This window comes from Ochlerotatus camptorhynchus, unplaced genomic scaffold (assembly GCF_037179485.1).
Source record: "Ochlerotatus camptorhynchus isolate MF236.1 unplaced genomic scaffold, CSIRO-AGI_Acam_v1.1 ptg000086l, whole genome shotgun sequence".
NCBI lineage: Eukaryota > Metazoa > Arthropoda > Insecta > Diptera > Culicidae > Ochlerotatus > Ochlerotatus camptorhynchus.
In genome coordinates, this window is record NW_027040576.1 from 989,354 (window position 1) to 1,010,568 (window position 21,215).

Consider the following 21,215-nt stretch of genomic DNA (forward strand, 5'->3'; position numbering starts at 1 on the left):
GTATAAGCCAAATGAAAGATTCGGCATAATTTCCAAAGACATAGAAACTAATTGAAACGTATGCAATGCAGAGTAGTACCAAACTATGCCCAATGAAACACAATCAAATTCTATGATCAATATTTTTCATCCGCAAAAGTCCCGGAGCGCACTAACTAGAATTTTATGAAATTTCAAACGGATTGCACCGTACGAGGGAGTCGCTGATGTTGAATTACATTTTATTCCACTACCTTAGTTGCGTATCGTTGACAGATACGCGTATTTCGTCGACAATGTACATACTTCTTCAATGTCCTGTACTAATACTCGTAAAGACACTGAAGAAGTCTGTACATTGTAGAGGAAATACGCGTATCTGTCAAGGATAAGCAATTAATGGAAGTTACTAATCCTTCTCTCTTTCTCTAAACAGGACTGATCACCAAATATTGAAATAACTCTGATCCCTAATTGTAGGGTCAGTGTACATTATGGTGTGTCAACTTTACAGCCCCCTGTTCCCCACTGCTCGTTCAATGCGTATTGCGGGCCCCAACAACTGTGCAAAATTTGAACGAATTTGATTATTATCTCGATTTACGGGAGAATTTATGTTGTATGGTAAAATGTATGGGAAACGGAACGATCCTATTCATTTGCTTACCAAAAATCCAAATATTGTTCAAATTTCGCAAAATCTCGGATATAGTATCAAAATAACTTGGTCGAAGCCTGCAAATCGATTTGATCTCTGTTCAAAAAGTTACTAATCTTTCACTTTAGACCAAGAGTTACACACGTACCTACAAGCTCATATATAAGCCTGTAGGTATGCACGGTGAAATTGGTCTAAATTGTTTTTATAATAACTTTTTCCCAGAAGTCTAATCGATTTGCAGTCTTCGACAAAGTTGTTCTGCATAGTATTCCCAATCTTTTTACGAGATTTGGTTAAGCAATATTTGATACTGATTGATTATTTTAGCAATTCGTTAACAACCCAATTTCATTACTTCATGATGACGGCTACCAAACCTTTGGGAATTTTCCTTATTAAAGAGTTGTATAGACTTTCCTCTTTCACTTTACTTAAGATTTTGGTTATTAGTATCTTGATATTTTTACCTAGGGGATGAGATGAATTCATTTGTTTCGCTTCCCATACATTTTTTCATATAAAATTTAAAATTCTCTCGCAAATCCAGTTCATAACCAAATTCGTTCAAATTTGACACCGTTGTTGGGGACCTCAATAAACATCGGAAGAGCAGTGGGGAATAGGGGATTGTGATCCATCATACAAACAATACAAACCCACCTTAGTGTACATCACATAAATTCTACGTGGATCAAGTAGCAATGCACAGTGGTCCTGAATGCAGATTTAGGTGGAATGATATGTTTTGAGCCTGGAATTGAAACTTTAGGCTAAAAGTCTCTTCTACAAAGTTGTTCCTTATAGTTAGGCCTTCATTTTTATGACAATGAATTCTAGGGTGGTTCTTATTATCATTAAAATAAAAAAATCTAACTTTTTTTTAACATTCTTGGTTGAGCTAATTTCAAGCAACTTGGTTGAAAACAACTTTTTTGTATCTCTTAAATTTGCCGATTTAGAGCTATTTTCTTGAATTGAGTTAGGGTGGCTCTAAAATAACAGTTGTTTTGCTCTAGTTTTCTTATTTCAAATTTCTCAGCAAAGGTGTCTTCAAATAACTTTTAGATCTTTAGAAGGCGCAAATTTTTGCTGCACAAAGCTTGTCAATATCTTTCGACAATCAAGAGTTATTGTCGTTTTTTTTTATTAAAAATATGCACTTTTCAAATGTTAATATCTCTGGTTGGGGCAAACAAAAAAAAAAGGTTTTTTTGTGGCATTTGAAAGGGCGTATGTTATTCTCAATAATATTGCAAATTAGGAGGTGTATTATTTTTTAAACTCGTATAAAGTCAATTTGAATTTATTCATATTTTTACTATATTAGAATATATCTCTTTTATTATAAGAGATAGGGGAATTTACGTATTCTCGGCAACCTAAGCAGCGACCTTCTTTCTATAGACTTTTTCTCTATGGAACGCACACATATGCAGTATTGGTTTGTTTACAATCTTTTGCTGCCAGCTGCTCTAACAATTTCAGTCGAAAAAATTCTAGATAGAGCTGGAATTATGGAATTAGGGCGTAACAGCTTTTGTAAACAATGACTTCTCTCGATGATTTCTAGAAAGCCAAGACTCGCTCACTCAAATCAACGTCACCATCGAGTAGGGGAAGACTTCCACTTCCCGTTGGTTGTGTTGGTTTGTGTGGGCGTGCCTTGAGTTTCGAGAAATCATCGAGAGAAGTCATTGTTTACAAAAGCTGTTACGCCCTAATTCCAGCTCTATCAAGAATTGTCAAAAACTGTTTTGAAACGCTTTTACAAAGCTCCAATCTTCTCTAGTGAGAGCGAGTATTGTCGGCAACCAGTTTTTCTTCGGCAACCGTTCCATTTGAACTGCATGTAAATCTGCTGTTCTATTATCGGCAGCTCGAAATCAGCTACAATTTGTAATGCGTGTGTTTCATTTCAAGAAAACCCTGATATATTGCTTTTTCTCAGTGGTAAAAATATAGTCAAATTGAAGCTGAAAGCATAAAGAATCGTTTGCATGCATTCAGCGAAGTGTTTTCGTAAGAAAATCCAGTGAAAATAGTGTTTCAATTTGGGTTGCCGAAAGAGTCTGTCATGCCGAAGCCGTCATTTTTCCTACATGAGAAAATTCAAATAAAAAAAATAGTGCTATTTTTTTCCAAGAACACCCTAAGTCAACTCCGGAAATTTAATCTGAAATGAGAACGTTAAGAGATAGAAAAAAAAACTTCGACAAAGTTGCTTGCAATCAACTTAGCTACAACTTTTTCAAACAACACATATTTTTATTTTGTACAACAAAAAAGTTAGTTTTTTATAATTCCCTAATTTGAGGACAACCCTGACGTTTGCAAACACCAAAAGAAGGGAATTTTAAAGAGCAAAAACTTCTTCTAAGACACTAAATGTCCAAATATTGAAACAAATGTACTAGCACATTTTATTTAAATTTGTCATTAGAGAGGTCCTATGGAATCCATCTTTTGAACAATATTTTTTTTATTTGAAATTTGAAAAAATGAATAAATTCAAATTGATTTTATACGAGTTTAAAAAATAACATACCTCCATTTTTTTTTCATATTATTAATCATACATACGCCCTTTCAAATGTCATAAAAAAAATTTTTGTTTGGCCCAACCAGAGATATTAAAATTTGAAAAGTGCATATTTTTAGTATTAAAACGTCAATAACTCTTGATCGGCTTTGTGCAGCAAAAGTTTGCGCCTTCTAAAGATCTAAAACTTATTTGAAGACACCTTTGCTGAGAAATTCGAAATAAGAAAACTAGAGCAAAACAACTGTTTTTTTAGAGCCACCCTAACTCAATTCAATAAAATAGCTCTAAATCGGCCAATTTAAGAGATACAAAAAAGCTGTTTTCAACAAAGTTGCTTAAAATTAGCTCAGCTATAACTTTGCGCAAGAATGCATACCTTAATTTATTCAAACAAAAAAGTTAGATTTTTGATTTTAATGATAATAGGAACCACCCTAGAATTCATTGTCATAAAAATGAAGGCCTAACTATAAGGAACAACTTTGTACAAGAGACTTTTAGTCTAAAGTTTCAATTTCAGGCTCAAAACATATCATTCCACCTAAATCTGCATTCTGGACCACTGCGTCCATTACTGCGTGATTACATTCACATGAGATGATTAGAATTTGAAAAATCACAGTTTTTCTTACCAGTGAGCGGTGATTGGAACCTGAGCGGAAGTCGATAAACTCATGGTATTTATTTGGAAGGCAAGGAACCTTATTGACCGGAAAGTAATTGACCTAATAAGGACGATATATATGTATTGAATTTCATCTCGATCGGACAATTGGTTCCGGAGATATTATCAAAATAGTGGAATTTTGCAATAACACAGCAATACTCACTCACTTTTCTTGGCGATGGCTGAACCGATTCGGGCAACGGGCATTCACTATCGCATGGGCACCCGGAACATACCTGATGGCGGGTTCGGTTCCCGATCGGATTGAAGAAATCTTTCGGGTTTGGAAACTGGTTCCATTTTGTTTGTTTCTTTCTGCATTTTTTGCTGCTTTCTTAGCTGCATTCTAAGCAGTATTTCAGTGTTCACATTGGCACCCGGAACAACCCTGAGTGTTGAGTAAGTGGTTCAGAACTTAATATTCAGCAGTTTGAAGTTAAGATTGGGTGAAACTCAAAAATAGGTGCAGTGTTTACCTGTTGGCGAATGATAACTATGTTTAGCCCTTAAGGTGATTCCTTGAAGAGTCCCAAAATTGCCGTCATGGTGGCTGATATGCCCATCGCTTTCAGATTTCTAAAGCACTAATCTCACTGTTATATGATAGCTCATGAAACTGGAACCCCCTGTTTGCTGCACTGCAGCAAACGGAGAGTTCCAGTTTCACTATATTTGTGCTCTTGAAATTTCGAGCTGATGATGACATAAATCAGAAATAAGGTTTCCACAGCGATTCACCTTATGACCCTGTATGCAACGTCAAGGTTGACATATTTTGCCCTACTGATGGTGATGTTAGTTAACGTGGGCGCAGTTAGCTTGTTTCGACAGTTTGACAATTTAAATTATTGTTTGCGGAATCAGTTACGGCTATTTAACGTTTGCTTGAGGTCGAGGAAATTTTACGGGTTTTAAATTTCCTCGATATCTCTGGGCATAGAGTATCATTGTGCTTGCCAAATATACAATTTCATACATTGGTGTTGGCATAGAAATCTCTCAATCAACAACAGTGGAAGTGCATCTAGAACACTAAGTTTTGAGAGCCGGCAAAACGCTCGCTACAGAAGCGTAAAGGCATAGAACAAGAAGAAGAAGTTTTGAACTAATTTGTCTGCAAGTTGCAAACTAAAGCTTATATATTTATTCATTCCCTTTCACCCAGGCATGCTTTGTCTACCCCTTGAGAAATGATATTGTGTGTCTAACATTGGCAATACTCAGACATGCTCCAGACGCCCTTGCAATAGTAACCAGATTATGAATTGTAGGACTTTAGGACATTACCCCTAAATACATTACCAGGAATGTAGAACTACCCCGAATTCCGAAAAAAATATTAATGTATGGAAATGTTTACTTCTTTATTTAAAACTTTATAAACTTTGAAAATTGTTTTGTTACTGTAATTCCATAGACTTCACATCGGTTGCAAGACAAACGGTCAAAGTACAAAAAGTCGAAAGGACAAAAGGTCGATAAAGTAATACTATACAAAAGTATACTGAAGTATACTGATACAGCAATTGCACGTGAAAAGGTACGCTTGATTTTTTAAAGTGCACTGATTTGGTTCAAAATGTGTGTACCGCTCATTTTGCAGGGTGACCTGAATTTCCATAGGAAAATTCCAGTGTATTCCCCGGTTTTTCGGAATTTGAAAATTCATTGGTTTTATAAATCAATAATTAAAATTTTTAAATAATGATATTTAAATACTCCTATCAATTTGATGGGAAAATTATTCAAATATTCCGCAAATTTATCATAATTAGAAATTAAAATCGTTTACCAACCAGAATTTAAAACCAATGGATCTTCAGAGTTGGTTGGAAATGCTATCTAACATGAAGCTTCAGTGTGATAATTTATTAGCTAGAGAAAGGTCTGAAGAGAGTAGGTGGATAGTTCCGCTAGAGTACGGCAGTATGCAAAATTGAATAAAAGTAGAAAATAAGCGAATGGCCATTAATGCGACAGTACTAGTCAAAATCACACTTATTTATCTAGCTCATATAATGTATAAGGAGATTTGAAGTATTTCTTCAAATCTACAGGCAAAAAAGTGCGCGTTTGACTTGCTCTTATACTGTCTATAATTGCAAGTCAAAAGAGGACTTTTTTGCCTTTTTAATTGAATTGTGTATAAACTACTGACTTATTCAAAAAATTATCATGGCCTACTATGAACAAAATATAAACCTAACTTGTTACCCTAAATAGGATACTTCCTTCGGCAAAGTTGTAGAGCTTATATGAAACTTGGCCTTAAAAAAAAAGACTTTTTAGTGACTGACTTGAAAAAAGTGCCAAGTCACTAAAAAGTGACACGCTACCAGCCCTGCGAATGAACTTAAGTTATATTTTGTTAAGAAAATCTTTAGTTTTTATTAAAAACTAGAAATACATCGTGTCATATAAGAAACCAATGACAATTTGTATAGTTGCTGAAGGAATATTAAAGATAAGTTATAAGAAACCTCTGATAGAACTTATTTTGCGATTCAGAAGTGTTATAACATTTTTGACATTTTGAGCTAGTTTAGCATTTTTAAATATTTGCACTAGATACAAGTAATTTTTTAGACTACAATTAAATCGATAACATTAAGCCTGCTACAGATTTTTTGTAAAATATGTTCAATACGTTGATTTTTAAGCATTTGGCCACATTGCAACATATTCAAAGAGGCTATGCAAATCGTAAATAATCCATTGTCATATATATCAGATGTCCTAGGTTTTCCAAATCGTCATGGAGGTCAGATCAAATTATGTACTAAATCATCTACGACTTATTTCCTTAGCAACAAAACATATTCATAGAGTCTACGCGCATCATTAACTATCTATTTCCATGTATATAAGCTGTTCTAGGTTCTCCAGATCGTTCTGGAGTTTAGGTCAGATGAAATACTAAATCAACCCCCGACATGAACAGTATCCCAAGTAACGACACATGTCTAACCTTATTGATAAAGTCTATATTCATCATTGCCAATCCGATTCTATGTATATCAAACCGTTCTGGAGATCAGATCTGTTGATTTACGTGACCTATTTCAATACCTTAACAATACATTTGCAACGAAACATGTCCAAACAAATTCAAAGAGTCTATGCGCGTCATTTGTGATCTATTTACAAGTATGTAGGTCATGATCAGTCTTGGGAGAAGCGAAACGTTCAGTGTTAAAGTTTAATTAGATATAAATACTAAAGGTTTAAAGACAAAATCGAAAGCAGTATTCGTTAAATCCGATAAATATTACTTCAAAAACATGTAAACACTACGTGAAAACAATTTCAATTATAGTGCAAATCACGGATTGTAAACATAAGATAAAAAGTATTTTCCAGTAAATATAATTTCAATATTACGTAAACATTATGTGAAGCAGAAGCCGTCATTATAACGCTACTTTAAGATTTTTAAGAAATCTAATTAGTTTAATAGAGTAAAACTTGATTCCAAGATAAACCTTCTTCTTTCTGGTTTATTAAGATCCCACAAGAAATTATGAGGCAAATGAACGTAAGAATTACATAAGAACCACTTATGAATTTTCAACAAAAGCATTACTTATAGAAATCATAAGTTAACTTACGAATCTTAAAAAAAAAGTAATAGAAAACTGGAATCGAACCCTTAGCGCTCAGCAATTTTCTCTCAGGATTATCAATACTTGATAAATCAAACAGGTTAAAAGCATATAAGAACTACTCGTAGTACATTGGGTAGTTCAATAATCATTCATAAGACTGACGGTGTCTATGGAATATGTACATAACCCATGAATTCATAAGAGCCCTCAATTACTTTCCAAACCCTTCTCATAACCTAACTTGTGTAGTGTATTCTATGCCCAGTAGGTACTACTCTGCGTTTCTTCCGTCAACTTTATTAATGTGCAATATAACGCGATCTTCTGATTTCCAGAAAAAAAAACGATCCCTAATTCCGACCAAAATGATGAGTTACATCTCGAAATGAAATGGTCCTACATTGTTATTGATGATTCCTAATGACCCGCGCGGTCTCTTCACAACATTCCGATGAAATCTGAAATGATACGACCCACTGCCTTCCTACTACTACTACTACTATTACTACTACTACTACAGCATAGTGGCAGTAGGCAGCAGGGAAATATTCCGACACTCACCTTCGAATCTGCCCGGTGCTGGGAGTCGTAACTGGCGTTCCGGTGGGACTAGTTGGGGGCGACGTCGTCGCTGTTTGTACGTTTGTTGTTGCTGAACCGGTCGTACTGCCAGTGCTACCCAGTACCAAGTTGCTGGAAGCTTTCCTGAGGAAACAAAATAGGGTAGAAATCACGAGTCAGTTACGTTTCGAGGCAGGGTTGGGTATGCTTTCCTAACTCATTTACAGTAGGATTTTCTTAAGAAAAAAAAAAATAGAATAACAGTAGATAGCAAAAAGCTCATCGTGATCGATCCGTTAATCGATATTAACAAAGTTAGAAGCAGAGTGATTGATATTAGAGATTGGGAGAGCAAGTAGCAAATGGTTTACGTTACCTTAACGTCCGATGATCCTTGAGCGAGGCTGACCTTTGTACGAGATAGCTGTTGCTGCTGTTGTTGGTGGCAGTTTTCGCGTTGGCGGTTGGATTCGTGTTCGGTAGGATTGGACACGAGTTGGCCTGTATCCGTGCCCGCAGTTCGACGTACTTTTGGTAGAACCTGATTGGTGGTTGATGTTGCACGTGTCCACCGGCGGCCGGGTTCATTGGTAGTAGTGATGTAGTATAATAGCAATTGATGGTGTAGTAAATTACAATCATTCCATGATGGTTTTTGTTTGTTTGTTTGATGAGGTGGGTGTTACGGTGTGCACGGGTTGGTCAGTTGATTATTTTGATTGGTTTACAAAAAAATAAGTTGGATTGGTGAGATGATCAAAAACACAATCAGTTAATAAAATGGTAGTATGAAATGGAGGCAACACATGAGATAAAACACACATACATACAAACATACATGTAGACATATTTGGCGTTAACGTATCAATCGTAATCTTAGGTAAGAGTAAGTTGTAAATCTATTGATTTGACGAAGGGTGGTTGTAGCCAACATATAGGACAAAGCGTAAAATTACGATTGAATATGACTCTGAGCACTAAGGAAAAACTTTGGATGCATTCGAAAATATTTCTCAAGCACTGGAGTATTAATTATTGTATAATAATCACTCTGGCTGGAGAAAGCTGGCAACTGAGCTAATCAGCAAAAGGAATAACAATTATCGAAAATAATCTTTTGTCCGCTTGGTCGCCAGGTTTTACTTTTCCTGGGGCCTAACCATAAATTAAATATTGGAATAAACGAGCAAAATAAAAATATGATGGTGGTAGAACCCAAGTCCGAGCGGTTTTTCGTAAGAGTTGTCTTCTTGGTAACTTTGACTCCAAAAAATATAGTCTAGACCAACGTAATAAACATCCTGAGTCTTGAAATTGAATGGTGAGATGGAGGAAAACACTCTGGGCGCCTTAAAGCCCTTCATTTTTATCACGACTGATATTGTAAAGTCCGGATTCCTGAAAAGTTTGTCGGCGTCCGGTATCTTCTAAACTTTTCTCTTTACAAGATCTTGAATGTTGTATGAGTCCCAAGTCCATATCCCCGAAAAAAAAGTTAGGAAATTTCCAACCGTTATTGCTGGCAATTTTCTTACTATATTTTGAGCATAGTGAGCAGATTGCAAACCAGATTAAATTTCACGCCATGCAAATGGAAGGTTTATGAGATTAACCCAACTACCAATTAATTTGCTTCGAGTAGCTAGAAACGCATTGCCAAAGCACATGATGCTCACTATGCCCCTCTTTCCCCTATATTAATGTATTGAGCTGTTAGAAGCATTTTCATTTTTATATATAGAATAATAATCCAAACTCTCTCTTTAAAAGGTCTTGAATTTTGTATGAGTCCGAGATCCATACAATTTGTACAAGTTCAGGATCAGATTATTTTCCTACATCCAATATCTTGAAATTTCATAAGTACCCGAAGTTTCTCTGAAATCCATCTGAGTTTTTCTGAGCGTTTTCTAAACAAGTCTGAGGTTCCCTGAGACTTTCTGATATGGTTCCTAGAATACAATGAAGTTCTCTGAGGAATTGCTCTGTAATTCGGTGATCAATTTTGAAATTCAAGGAAGTTCTCTAAAATTAGCTGAGCTTCTCTAAGCCTTCATTGCAACTTAGGAAACGTCTCGAACTAAACTTCTACGAAGTTCCCTTAACTACTCTGACGTTGCTCAAAACTTCTTTGAAGTTCTTCTGGACTTCTTTGAGACTCCCTGAGACTTTCTGAGCCTCCCTAGAGAATTTCACTTTGTTGATCTTCTTATAAACTTATCTGATGATACTTGAGAATTTCTGGGGTATTGAGTTTCCTTGGATTTAAATGAGGTAATCTGAAAATTGTTGACCTTTATTTCAATTGCAGGAACTTTTCTGGAAAAAAAGCCTTTGCTTCCAAAGCTGCTCCGAAGATCTTATAAGCTTGTCTAAAGCTTTTCTATCTACTCTTAGGATTCCTGAGTCTTACTGAGGGTTTCTAAGGTTCTAAGGGCTTCTCTGAAATTCGATGATCTTCTTTGAAGCTCAAGGAACGTCTCTACGCTTTGCTGATTTTTTATGAAGGTCATTAATTTCTTTGAAGTTACCTTACCTGATCTGAAGTTCTTCTAAACTTCTCTGAAGAGCTTTTGAACATATCTGAGGCTTTCTGAACTTCCCTACACTTCAATGAAGTTCTCTGAGCTTTTCTGTGATAATCGTTGGATTTCTATGAAATTTGTTGATAATCATTCAAGGCCTTTTTTTTTGAAAATCGCTCAACTTCTCTAAAGCTCTCCAAGCTGCTCCAGCTTCCCAATACCTCAATGAAGTGATCTGGGGCCTCATTGGGGAAGTCCAAATGAAGTGTTTTTCTTATTAACGCTTTTACGAAAAAGTAGTTTTGTCTTGGTTGCATAATGTGGCCCCTGAAATTCATCTTCATTGAGATTCAGAAAATTTTAATGAAATTTGCTAAGCTTCTCTGAATCTCCGAAATGTTCGGAAATTGTTGTAGACTTCCCTGAAGCTCTTTTAAACTTATCTTAGGATCCCTGGGACTTTCTGAGATGTTTCCTATACTACTATAAACCTCTCTAGGCTTATCTGAATTTTGGTGAATTTCTTTAAAATTCATTGACCTTTGAAATTCAGGAAACTTTTCTGGAGTTTGATGACCCATCTTAAGTAAGCTAAACTTCTACGAAGTTTAATGAACGCCTCTGAGGATTCCTGAGTCTTTTTGACATTCCCTAGACAACAATGAACTTCTCAGAACTTCTCTGAATTTCGTTGATCTTCTTTGAAACTCGTGGAATGTCTCTAAGCTTTGTTAAACTTCTCTGAAGTTCCAGTAGTTGACCATAAGTATTCAAAACTTCTAGATAGATAATCTTATAAATTTCATTGAATTTCTTCTAAGCTTGTCTGAGGATTCCTGAGACTTTTCTGAAATGGCTTATTTGAAGCTCCCTAAACTGCTCCGACGCTTATTTCTGGGGTGTTGAGATATCCTAGACCTAAAATTTGTTGATCATCACTAAAATGGCGTCTCTGAAACTATCTTATAATTTTTTAAATTTCTTTGTATTTCTTCTAAACTTGTCTGAGGATTCCTGAAACTTTCTGGGGTATTTATTTGACTACCATAAAACTCTCTGATTTTCTCTGAATTTTGGTAAACTTCTTTGAAATTAAAAAAAAAAAACACGTCTAAACTTGTCTGAGCTTCCTTCTTAATTTCAAAAAGTTTCTACGAACTTCAGAGCTGTTCAGGAGGTATTCAGTAAGTTTCGTACTAGCTCGAGAAAGTTCTGACAGGGTCGTGGACGTGTTGACGACAATTTATCTGAAGCTCTGTAAGCAGCGCCGAAATTTGTAGGGTTAACTACTCTGAAGCTCTTCTTAACTTGTCTGAAGATCCCTCAGACATTCTGAGATATTACTTAAGCTGTAGCTCTCTGGACATCTCTGAATTTCAAGGTTGCAAATACTCATATCAGCTAAAACAATGTTTTTTTTTGTTATGAAATAATTAGATGTTATGATCATATTTTGAATTGGTAAGATACAAGAAGAGGTTGCAAAGAATGGGTATGACATATTAAACCTGTTTATTTCACTTCATGAGAGTCACAATCAGCGATTTTTCACACACTCACTCACTCACTCACTCAGCGATCAGCAAATCGCTGATTGTGACTCATAGAAAGCAAAATTTACAGGTTTTTTGTTTCAAACGCATACTTAGTAACCTCTTCTTGTAAGTTATAGGTAAAACATGTCATCATACCATCTTTTGGTTTTATTGTTCCAAAAAACATTATTTTAGCTGAAATGAGTATTTGCAACCTTGCTGAATTTTGCTGAAATTCTTTGAAATTCGGTGATTTTCTTTGAAATTCAGGAAACCATTCTAGAGTACGATGGCCCTATCTTAAGTTAACTCAACTTCTCTGAACCTCCCTATACTACTCCCTCGTAGTAGGTTTATGTTCCGAACAGAGCAAAACAAAAGCTGCTCTGAAGTTTTTTTAAACTGCTGCGAGATTCCCATGGGACTTTCTGAAAATTTCTAGACTATAACGAAGTTCTCTGAGCAGCTTTAAGTTTTGCTGAAAAGCTCTAAAATTTAGAAATAATAATTTACATTCAGAGAACTTCACTTCGAAGATTACTAAGATTGAAGTTTGTATGTTTTCTTATCATCGTTAACCTGCTCTGAACTTCTTTTAGTTTACTCTAAGGTTTTCTGAAACTTCCTGAGCTTCTATAAAATCACTTCTCCTAGAAAAGTTCAAATCGGGTAAAACATCCATACCGCCTTCTTTTTTTATAATGTGTTTATTTTTCAAGGCTCATTTTCCGTAGCTTTGCGGAGCCGATATCCATTGTTTAGATTACAAAATTACTTTAAACTAACGTTAGTTAAGCGGGGGGGGGGGGGGGATTGAGAACACAAGGTTTGGAGATCAATGTGCTCTTGATCTCAAACATAGCGACATACTGATGAAAAAGACGCACATGGGGGTACACCGATGGAAAGCTAACAACTTGGGAGAACACAAGATGACACTAACTACTAAATTCTCAGATCTATCCGTTTTAAAAACATATAAATTAAATTCAAATAGTCGAGATCTCGGCTCGCCAAGATGTCTCTAACGGGCCGCAAAGGTTATTTTCCTCAGGCCCTAAGGGATGTGGATAACTCAGATCTACCACAAGCACACTAATTGCTGCCTGCGAGTCCGACTCGAAAATAACCCCCTTCCACATTTCTCATTAAAAAGCTTATAACAAATGCTACATTCGGTGAAAGTTCGACACTTAAAAATTAACAATAATCCTTCAACAACAGCTTTTGGGTAAATGTTTGTTTAAAATTTCTTTTGTTAAATTTTGCACAGAAAACGATTTTGAAAGTCTAAAAATGGGTTTCTGTGCAAAATTTCTCAAAAAAGAAATAATATATATACAAAAAGTTAAAAGTCCAAAAGTTGTTGTTTAACGATTTTTGTTAATTTTTAAGTGACCAATTTGATTTTTTCACAGAAGGTTGCATTTTTATGAACCTTTTAATGGAAGATATTCAAAAAAATCTTGAGGGGGGTAATTGTTTGTTATTTAAGTTAAACACTTTTTCTTTTGATTTTTTACCCAAAAATACTTGAATTTTTTGTACCGTGTATATTTTATCAAAAATTGATTTTTTTTAGTTCATCTCTCAAACTTTGTCTCATATGTCATTTCGATTGTAAGTGACGTTTTCGAGTTATGGTTTTTGAAAAATCTCAAATGTGCCATTTTGAATTTTTTTGAGAAATTCAGAATGGCCGAATTTTAGCAAAAATGAGCACGATTGACCGTAATAAACAAATATGCAAAGTTTCGTGCAAATCGAAGAAGGTTTCATCAGATCGATTCGTCATTTGGCAGTTCCACGCTCAGTACAAGAATCTCACATCACTCCAATCATTGATGAAAACAGACAAACAGTTATTTTCAGGATTCTGAGGTTATGAGTTTTTTTTACGGATTCAACGTGTTGGAAAATTTATCAATATTTCAGACAAAAGCAATTTGAAATTTGGATAGTTTAAAGCTTCTATAACAAATATTCAAGATGCCTGAATTTAGAAAATGTCCATAATTCCAGATTTAAAAAAAAAATCAAGATTCCCGGCTTAGGAATATTATAAAGGGTCTTGGAGTTGGAATGAAAAAAAACAGGATTTTGGAACTTTGAGCTATTTTTAAAATAATTGTATACAGAATTTCAGAGGAAAGTTGAGCAGCATTTAAAGATTTTTTTTAGGGTCAAGCAAATTCTGAGAAGAATTCTTGGGAAATTCAGAGAAGAATTTAGAGAGGATATTTTAATAGGAAAAATTCCAGATGAATTGTTAGAGGAATGCTAAAGGAACCCTCATGGGCATTGTAAGTCGAATTCCAAGAGAATTCTGAGAAGCGAAAGTTCTGTCAGCATTGAAAGAAATTCGTAAAGAGAATTCAAGGAGGGTTCTGAGTAGTTAGAGAATATGCTAAGGAGTGTTCCAAGGGGATTCCGAGACGAATTTAAAGGAAATGGAATTCTGAGGATAATTTTAACGAATTTTGAAGAAAATTCAAGATTGCAAATTTTATCTATGCTTCCGAAATCTCGAAAATGTATTGTAAAAAAAAGTTACTTTAGTCTTAAATTTATATCTAATACCGAGATCTCGAATTAGGGAAATTCAAATATGATGACCAATCTTGAAGAGAGAGGAGAGGCACTACGTGTAATAGGCTTGACACAAGCAGGCTTAAGGTTGGTAAAAAACGAAAAATTTGTGGATGTCATATTTGAATCGCCACGCATTGGTCCTAAATCTTTAAAATTTGTTTAAGTCCGACATTTTAAAAAGTCTGCGATCCTGAAAATTGTCGTATGTCGAGATCTCGAATGTTTATCTAGTTCCGAGATCTAAATTGTTTCTCTCTTCAAGATCTTGATTAAAGTTTTTTGTCCGCGATCTTAAAAGTTTATTTTCGTTTTGTAATCTTATTTGTTTTCATGTCCGAAAACTAATTTTTTTGTCTAAATCAGTTATCATACAAATTTTTTAATGACGGCAGAAATTTTTCCGATTTGCGAAACGAAAAGTTTACAATTCTTTTAAATCAGGTATCTTGACATGTTTCCTATGTACGATATCTGCATTGAACGACTTAAATCCTAGGCTGTTTTCTTTTAAAGATGTGTTTTAGAATAGACCTCGATCAAACTGTGTGGGGTAACTTGGTATCGTGGACCCCGTTAATCTGATCGTTTTTAATGTTAACACTTTTTTTCATTTATCCCTGCTAATATGCATGCCATGCAAACAAAACATTGCTCAAACGTCATTTAGCACACATTTTACGGAAATTCTAGATAAAATATGACGTATGCTTGATCCGAGTTCGAAAACATAGTTTAGTCCTACCGGGGATGCCATTCCATTAGAATAACTTAATTTTACCGACCTTGAGCGATGTTCTTTCGTGATGGTTTGTTGTGATCGAAGAGGCTCAGTGGGCTAGGGACGACCGTTTTTTGCTTACTGAGTAGAAAATGTTTTTCCTAGTTTTCCCCTTTACATTGCTGAGATAATAGGGTCGTATCACCTGTTTATCAGGCTTTGCAAGATCGTTAAGCATAAGATCTAGAGTCCTCGAAGGCCTTGATTCCGGCATATAGAAAATTGTTGCAGTTTAGGAAGTCCACAATTCTGAATGATTATCAAAAGATCAGAATTTCAGCACTTTTCTAATTCTGATATTCCTAAAACGCACACCCTAATTTTGTAGATATTCAACTTAACGATCCTTTTGACCTTAATTTTTAACTGTCTTGGTGGTAAAATAACTTTTATTTCCATTAATTAACGTGTTACGTTTGTTGTTACATTTCAATTGATTTAGTCCCTTCGTCTTTGGGTTTGGAATGGATTTTAATAATTTGATAAAATGTTTGTTGATGTTGATTACAGAGCGACTGTCTAGGCTGAGTGTGAAAGCACTGCACTATTCAATCCATTTCTCTGTGCAGACCGTTTGTACCAAACGGTAAAGGACGAGGCAATGAAAGAGCCAACAAAAACATTCAGTCATTCACGAGCAGGCGACGCACATCGCTTGCCTTCGCTAACACAGCATGTAATTGAGTCATTTTTCCATAGGAAATGTACGCTCAGTCATTCAAAACAAATATTGGGTACCATCACGGCAAAATAAACGTGTTGACTGAGCTACTGACTGGGTGCTCGGCTGTCAGTGACTCGTTTACCTCTCAATCATTCAGACTCTCACGAGGCAGTGAATGATGAGGCAGATGGCAGTTCATATGCATATCAAAATGACTCAATGAACCTGACTGTTTTGCGCACTGGTTGGTTATGCCCTTGGGGGCATAATTTGGTACCTTGACACGGAAATGCTCTATAACAATTATAAATTTTCTGGTTTTGCCCTGTAAACCGTTTGAATTTCTCCTGGAGATTCACTGGGTTAACCTAGAGAGCCATATGGGCATTCTCTTTAGAACCTCTCAATTTATCCTAAAGGTTTTTTGGATTTACCATGCACGTTCTCTGGACTGTTTTCAAATTTGCCTTGAAGTAAGTTTAGCCCAATAAACCTTGTAGAAGTCCACGAGCATGTTCTTAGGGGCATACCGTGCAGCTAGACTTGCTCTGAATGTCCCCAGGGCTTGCAAAACCATTTAGATTTATTCTGGAAGTCCCCGGGTTTGCTCTGGAGGTCTTCTTGGACCTTTACACTTTACTGTCCCTAGATTTGTTCGTTCCCTATATTAAAATCTGAGAAATTTTATTTGCGTTGATTGCACAACAAATTTGCAATGTAAAATACCTTCCCGATTCCGAATACAGTAAACTTTTTTTTTATTTCGTGAAAAACTGCCACAACCACCCTTCGCACTTACAAATTAAAAATCACACCGATAAATTCAATAGACGGTCAAATGAAAGCAACACTCAAATATCAAGAATTGAAAACAATCGAATAAACATAGGCAAAAAAAGCACTCACTTTTCATCGCTCTCGAAGCTCTGTGTCCGCCGCAGTATCACATCGGGCTCGGTTGGTTGATTTTCTTTCTCAGGAACTTCTGCAACGGAACAGATAAACGGATTAGCCCATTTTGAGTGGAATTTTCTTCGCTGTGGGGCGCGCTTTGATGAACGAGAACTCGGCGTATTAAAACAAGAAACAAAAAATGACAACAATCGCTCAATATGATAATATACAGATACTGTGTGGGGTGTTGTTTGTTTCAAATGGCTGCGCTAAAAAAATAACGACGGTAATGCGGATTTGTCTGACTTTCGAACGAGAAATGTATAAGTATGTTGCACAACATAATGAGCAGGATATGCTGAAGATGACGATCTACACATGAAACTAAAGAATGAAGAATCAACTAAAACGTGAACGGCTATTACGATTGCGATACGGCGACGAACGATTAACGGCGGCGGCATGACCGTTGCGAAGCCTCTGCAGGTATTCTTGCTGCTGTTGGACGTGCTCGTCGGTTGGAATCGGGGTCGACATGGCACGTGGACGACGCCACGGTACCGGCGGTGGAGCCAACTGTTGCGATGGTGCCGGTGGTGGTGGTAGTGGGGGTGCTGCCGGTGCCGGCCGGTGCAATCCTTCAATGCGCGGTTTCGGAACGATGATTTGCTCCACCACTGGAACCGGACTCGGGCGGGAGATAATCGGAACGGGCTTGGAAAATTCATCTGTTTGGACATTTCAAATTTAGAAAAAAAGTGGATAAAACAAACTGAATCAGATTTCGATCGAACGATGTCACCAATCGCCAAAAATAAGGATGCCCCGCGAGATAGAGAGAAAGAGAACACAAGCTCGAAAAACTGCAAACAAAACCGGAAAATCATTCCTTGCTCAGCGATGTGTGGCTGTTAGGACGCGACGGCGGTGAAAATTCAAATTCAAATCAAGCTTTGATGATGGCACTGGCACTGTGTGACCGCTTCTACTCTGACATCCGTTGGTCGTTGCTTCGTCGGTTAGTTGAGTGCTTCCATGCCTAGATGTCACGCGCTACACGGCAGGCGATGGAGGATGGGAGATGATTGAATAGTCGCGACGCTCCTGAGGGAGAATCCCTTGGGATTCGATCGATGGGTGTGGATCTTGTTTGGCGAAAATTGACTAATTGCTAAATGGCTGATGTGTAGTGCGAGCAATAAACAACGAAACACTCGATGAACAATAAATTTCAATAACGATATTAATTAGAAAATGCGCCGATTGGCTAGCTTCGAAAAGACTTTTTTTCTGTAGAATGTAGATAACATGCATATAGATAGAGATAATAATTAAGAGTAACCTCACGATTTACCTGTACATCAACTGTGACCCGTTTTTTATGATATTCACGTTAACACATTTTAGGCCTCCGAGGATGAGATTTTAACTTGTAACCTTTAATTAGCGTGAGAGGCATGGATGCTAACCACTACGCCGAGCTCGTCCCACTGTATCCCGTTAAAGAGCATCCCAACAAAGATTGAATGCTAAATAAGAGCTGTTTCAGGCAAAAGTATGATTCTTCAACTAAAAGTGATTTATTCGGCTTTTATTCAGCTCAAATTGTTTGATGGGATTCCAAGACTAGCCTTGGAACCTTCACTATAGAGAAATTCTTTTTCGTTTGCAACCACAGAAGGGGGTGGCCAGACAGTGAAATATCACTGTCCATTAGGGTGCCACAACAAATAACCTCTATTGTTACCTTATCAAACATCCAACAGTTACAATTCCATTTTCTTATCATGCTACATAAATAGTTATAATATATAATGGGTTTATGCAATACTGTTTTAGGCCCTTTGCTATCATCAAACAGACACCACTTCAATAACATGCTAATAATTTTTTTGGGACAACTTGAATCGTCTTGCGGTCTTCGACAAAGTTTTTAGGCACTTAGTGACGAAACTTAGAAGCCATGGTACTTCTGCTCACATTTTGATAATTTTTCCCATACAAATTTCAACCCGCTTCAAATGTTGACCAGTTTGGCTCAAATTCGGATCAGAGCCTCAGGGTGGCATAGGGAACAAGTGGCTCAGTGACGTAGAGGATTGTAAAAAAAAAGTGTTAAAATCCTGGGTACCCTACGGTCCATATTGCAGCAGGATCACTATATAAGAATAAATCTTTTTGAAAGAATTGCAGGCGAAGTTTACCGGGCATTTTCCTAGGGACTTCCTCCAAATTCTTCGGTCTTAAAATTCTGTTACTGTTGCGGAATTCACAAGTCGGTAAACTAGATTTTTTTTTTCATCTCACGATGAATCCAAATATGTACTCAGATTGTTTGTAACACGCTCAGTCGGGCTCAAACTCCCAAAAAATACGTATTCATATGGTAATTCGTTTTGCCTGCGCTACCAACTTGAATTTTTGCTCCGGACTTTAAATGTTTTTCTTCTTCGCATTTCGAGCTTATTGCTTATCGCATATTTATATTTATATATGCTCTAAACTTAGTGTTCTAGCGAAGACATCAAATCAAGAAGACTGGCAACTCTGCCAGAATCCAAGCGACAGATACAGGAGCTCGAGCGAAGGTGGAAGTACTGCATAGAAAAATGAGCAAATACACAAACATTTCTTTTGAGGTTGTAATCTTTGCTATCAAATTCGGCAGGTGACGCAATTGTGTTGGTCTCATAGCGGTCGTATGAGAAAATGGAAGAGTTGCCAGTCTTCTTGATATGTTGTCTTCGGTTCTAGATGAACTTCCACAGTTGTTAATTGAGAGCTTTTGATGCCTGTACCATTTTTGCATTAGTATAATTGTGTGGCAAGTACCCAGGGCAGTCGAGTCGAGTCTGACCGGGAATCGAACCCACCTCCAGGATTGTCTTGCTTTGTAGCTGCACCTTTGCCAACTGAGCTAAGGGAGGTCCCTTTAAAAGAGCTTAGATTTTTTTAAATAACCTAGCTGAATCCATCCTGCTCCGCCAAGTTGGATTTCTGCTCCGCTTGCTTCTGGATTGCTGAATCGATACGAAACTCACTGTCAACGTGAAGCAGAAATCCAACCTGAACAGGCAAAACATATTTCCATGAAAATACGTACTTTTGTGAATTTAAACCCGGTTGTCTCAACAATTGTGCGTACTAAAAAAATCATCGATCCAGCAGGTCCATTTTTTAAAATTCTAGCCAAACTGTCAAAGGGTGGAGTAGAAATCTAACTTGGAAGAACAGGCAAATGATATATTTTTGTGAATTTAACCTTCCTAGTGAATTAGGGTCTTTTGTGACCCGAAGTCACTTTAAAAAACTGTAACATTGTAACGAAATATGATAGAGACCTGCAGTTTCCTCACTTTTCCTAGCTTTCAGTGACCTCTAGTAGCGCTACAAAAAAAGTGACACATGGTGCATTAGGGTCTAAAAAGACCCAGACTGCGACTCGCTCCAAAAAATCCATTTTTGAACCGATTCTTGATCTATTGGCCTCAAAAGAAAGATAAAGGCACTTTGCAAGGATTTTTCCAATTTGGCCATTTAGGATACCTGGCGTTGCGATACGGCACAAATGAACACTTCCAAAACTGTAGAGATGAACTAGCCTAAGGCTAAAAATCTCTTTAATAAAGAATTAAAAAAAAAAAAAAAAACTTCCAAAACTTCATGTACTGGTACCGTCCCCGACGGCTCAAAATTTATGATTTTCATTCAGAAGTAAAAAACATGATGCCGTAAGGTGAATCTGGTCATAAAAAACTGAAACAGTTTTTCTCAAAAACTGTGCGTACATGTTAGGTACATACAATTTGAGAACATATTTGGATTCAGCGTGGCAAACTCTATAACATTCATTGCAAGTGGTCGAAGGGCGTAAAACACTACCGACTTCAGTGTTATCACTGAGTTATTCTGACATTTTTTTTTTAAATTCCTTGCATGCATTATGCCACAGACAAACAGAAATTCATTGCATACAAAATAAATTGATTGTATACACAGCTAAAAAAAAGTAGTGTAAATTTCCGTTACTATGATGCACATAAATGGAGCGTCATATATCATACAAGTTTAGATTATAGATCGTGTAAATTTATGAGACATGTCATGCAATATTCCATATATTGTATGCAACTGTCCACTTTTGTTTGCAACATTTCTTGCAAACTGCTAGTTTACGTGAAAAGGAAGTTTACATGTATAAATGTTTGCATG

General features: G+C 36.5%; 1 protein-coding gene across 10 annotated transcripts in view; it reads right to left on the reverse strand.

Annotated features, from left to right (window-relative positions):
- The window catches only part of Mbs (Myosin binding subunit), a 175,794-nt gene that overhangs the window by 64,720 nt on the left and 89,859 nt on the right, over positions 1 to 21,215 (reverse strand). For 5 of the 10 annotated variants that reach the window (XM_065218435.1, XM_065218437.1, XM_065218442.1 and 2 more), the window contains 3 exons: positions 17,016 to 17,094; positions 8,392 to 8,556; positions 8,016 to 8,159 (listed from right to left, as the gene is read on the reverse strand). In XM_065218435.1, coding sequence (XP_065074507.1) covers positions 8,016 to 8,159; positions 8,392 to 8,556; positions 17,016 to 17,094 — 388 coding nt within the window. Of the gene's footprint in view, positions 1 to 8,015; positions 8,160 to 8,391; positions 8,557 to 17,015; positions 17,095 to 17,428; positions 17,732 to 21,215 lie in introns of all 10 variants that reach the window. The other 5 variants (XM_065218440.1, XM_065218436.1, XM_065218444.1 and 2 more) reach the window with 4 other exon arrangements.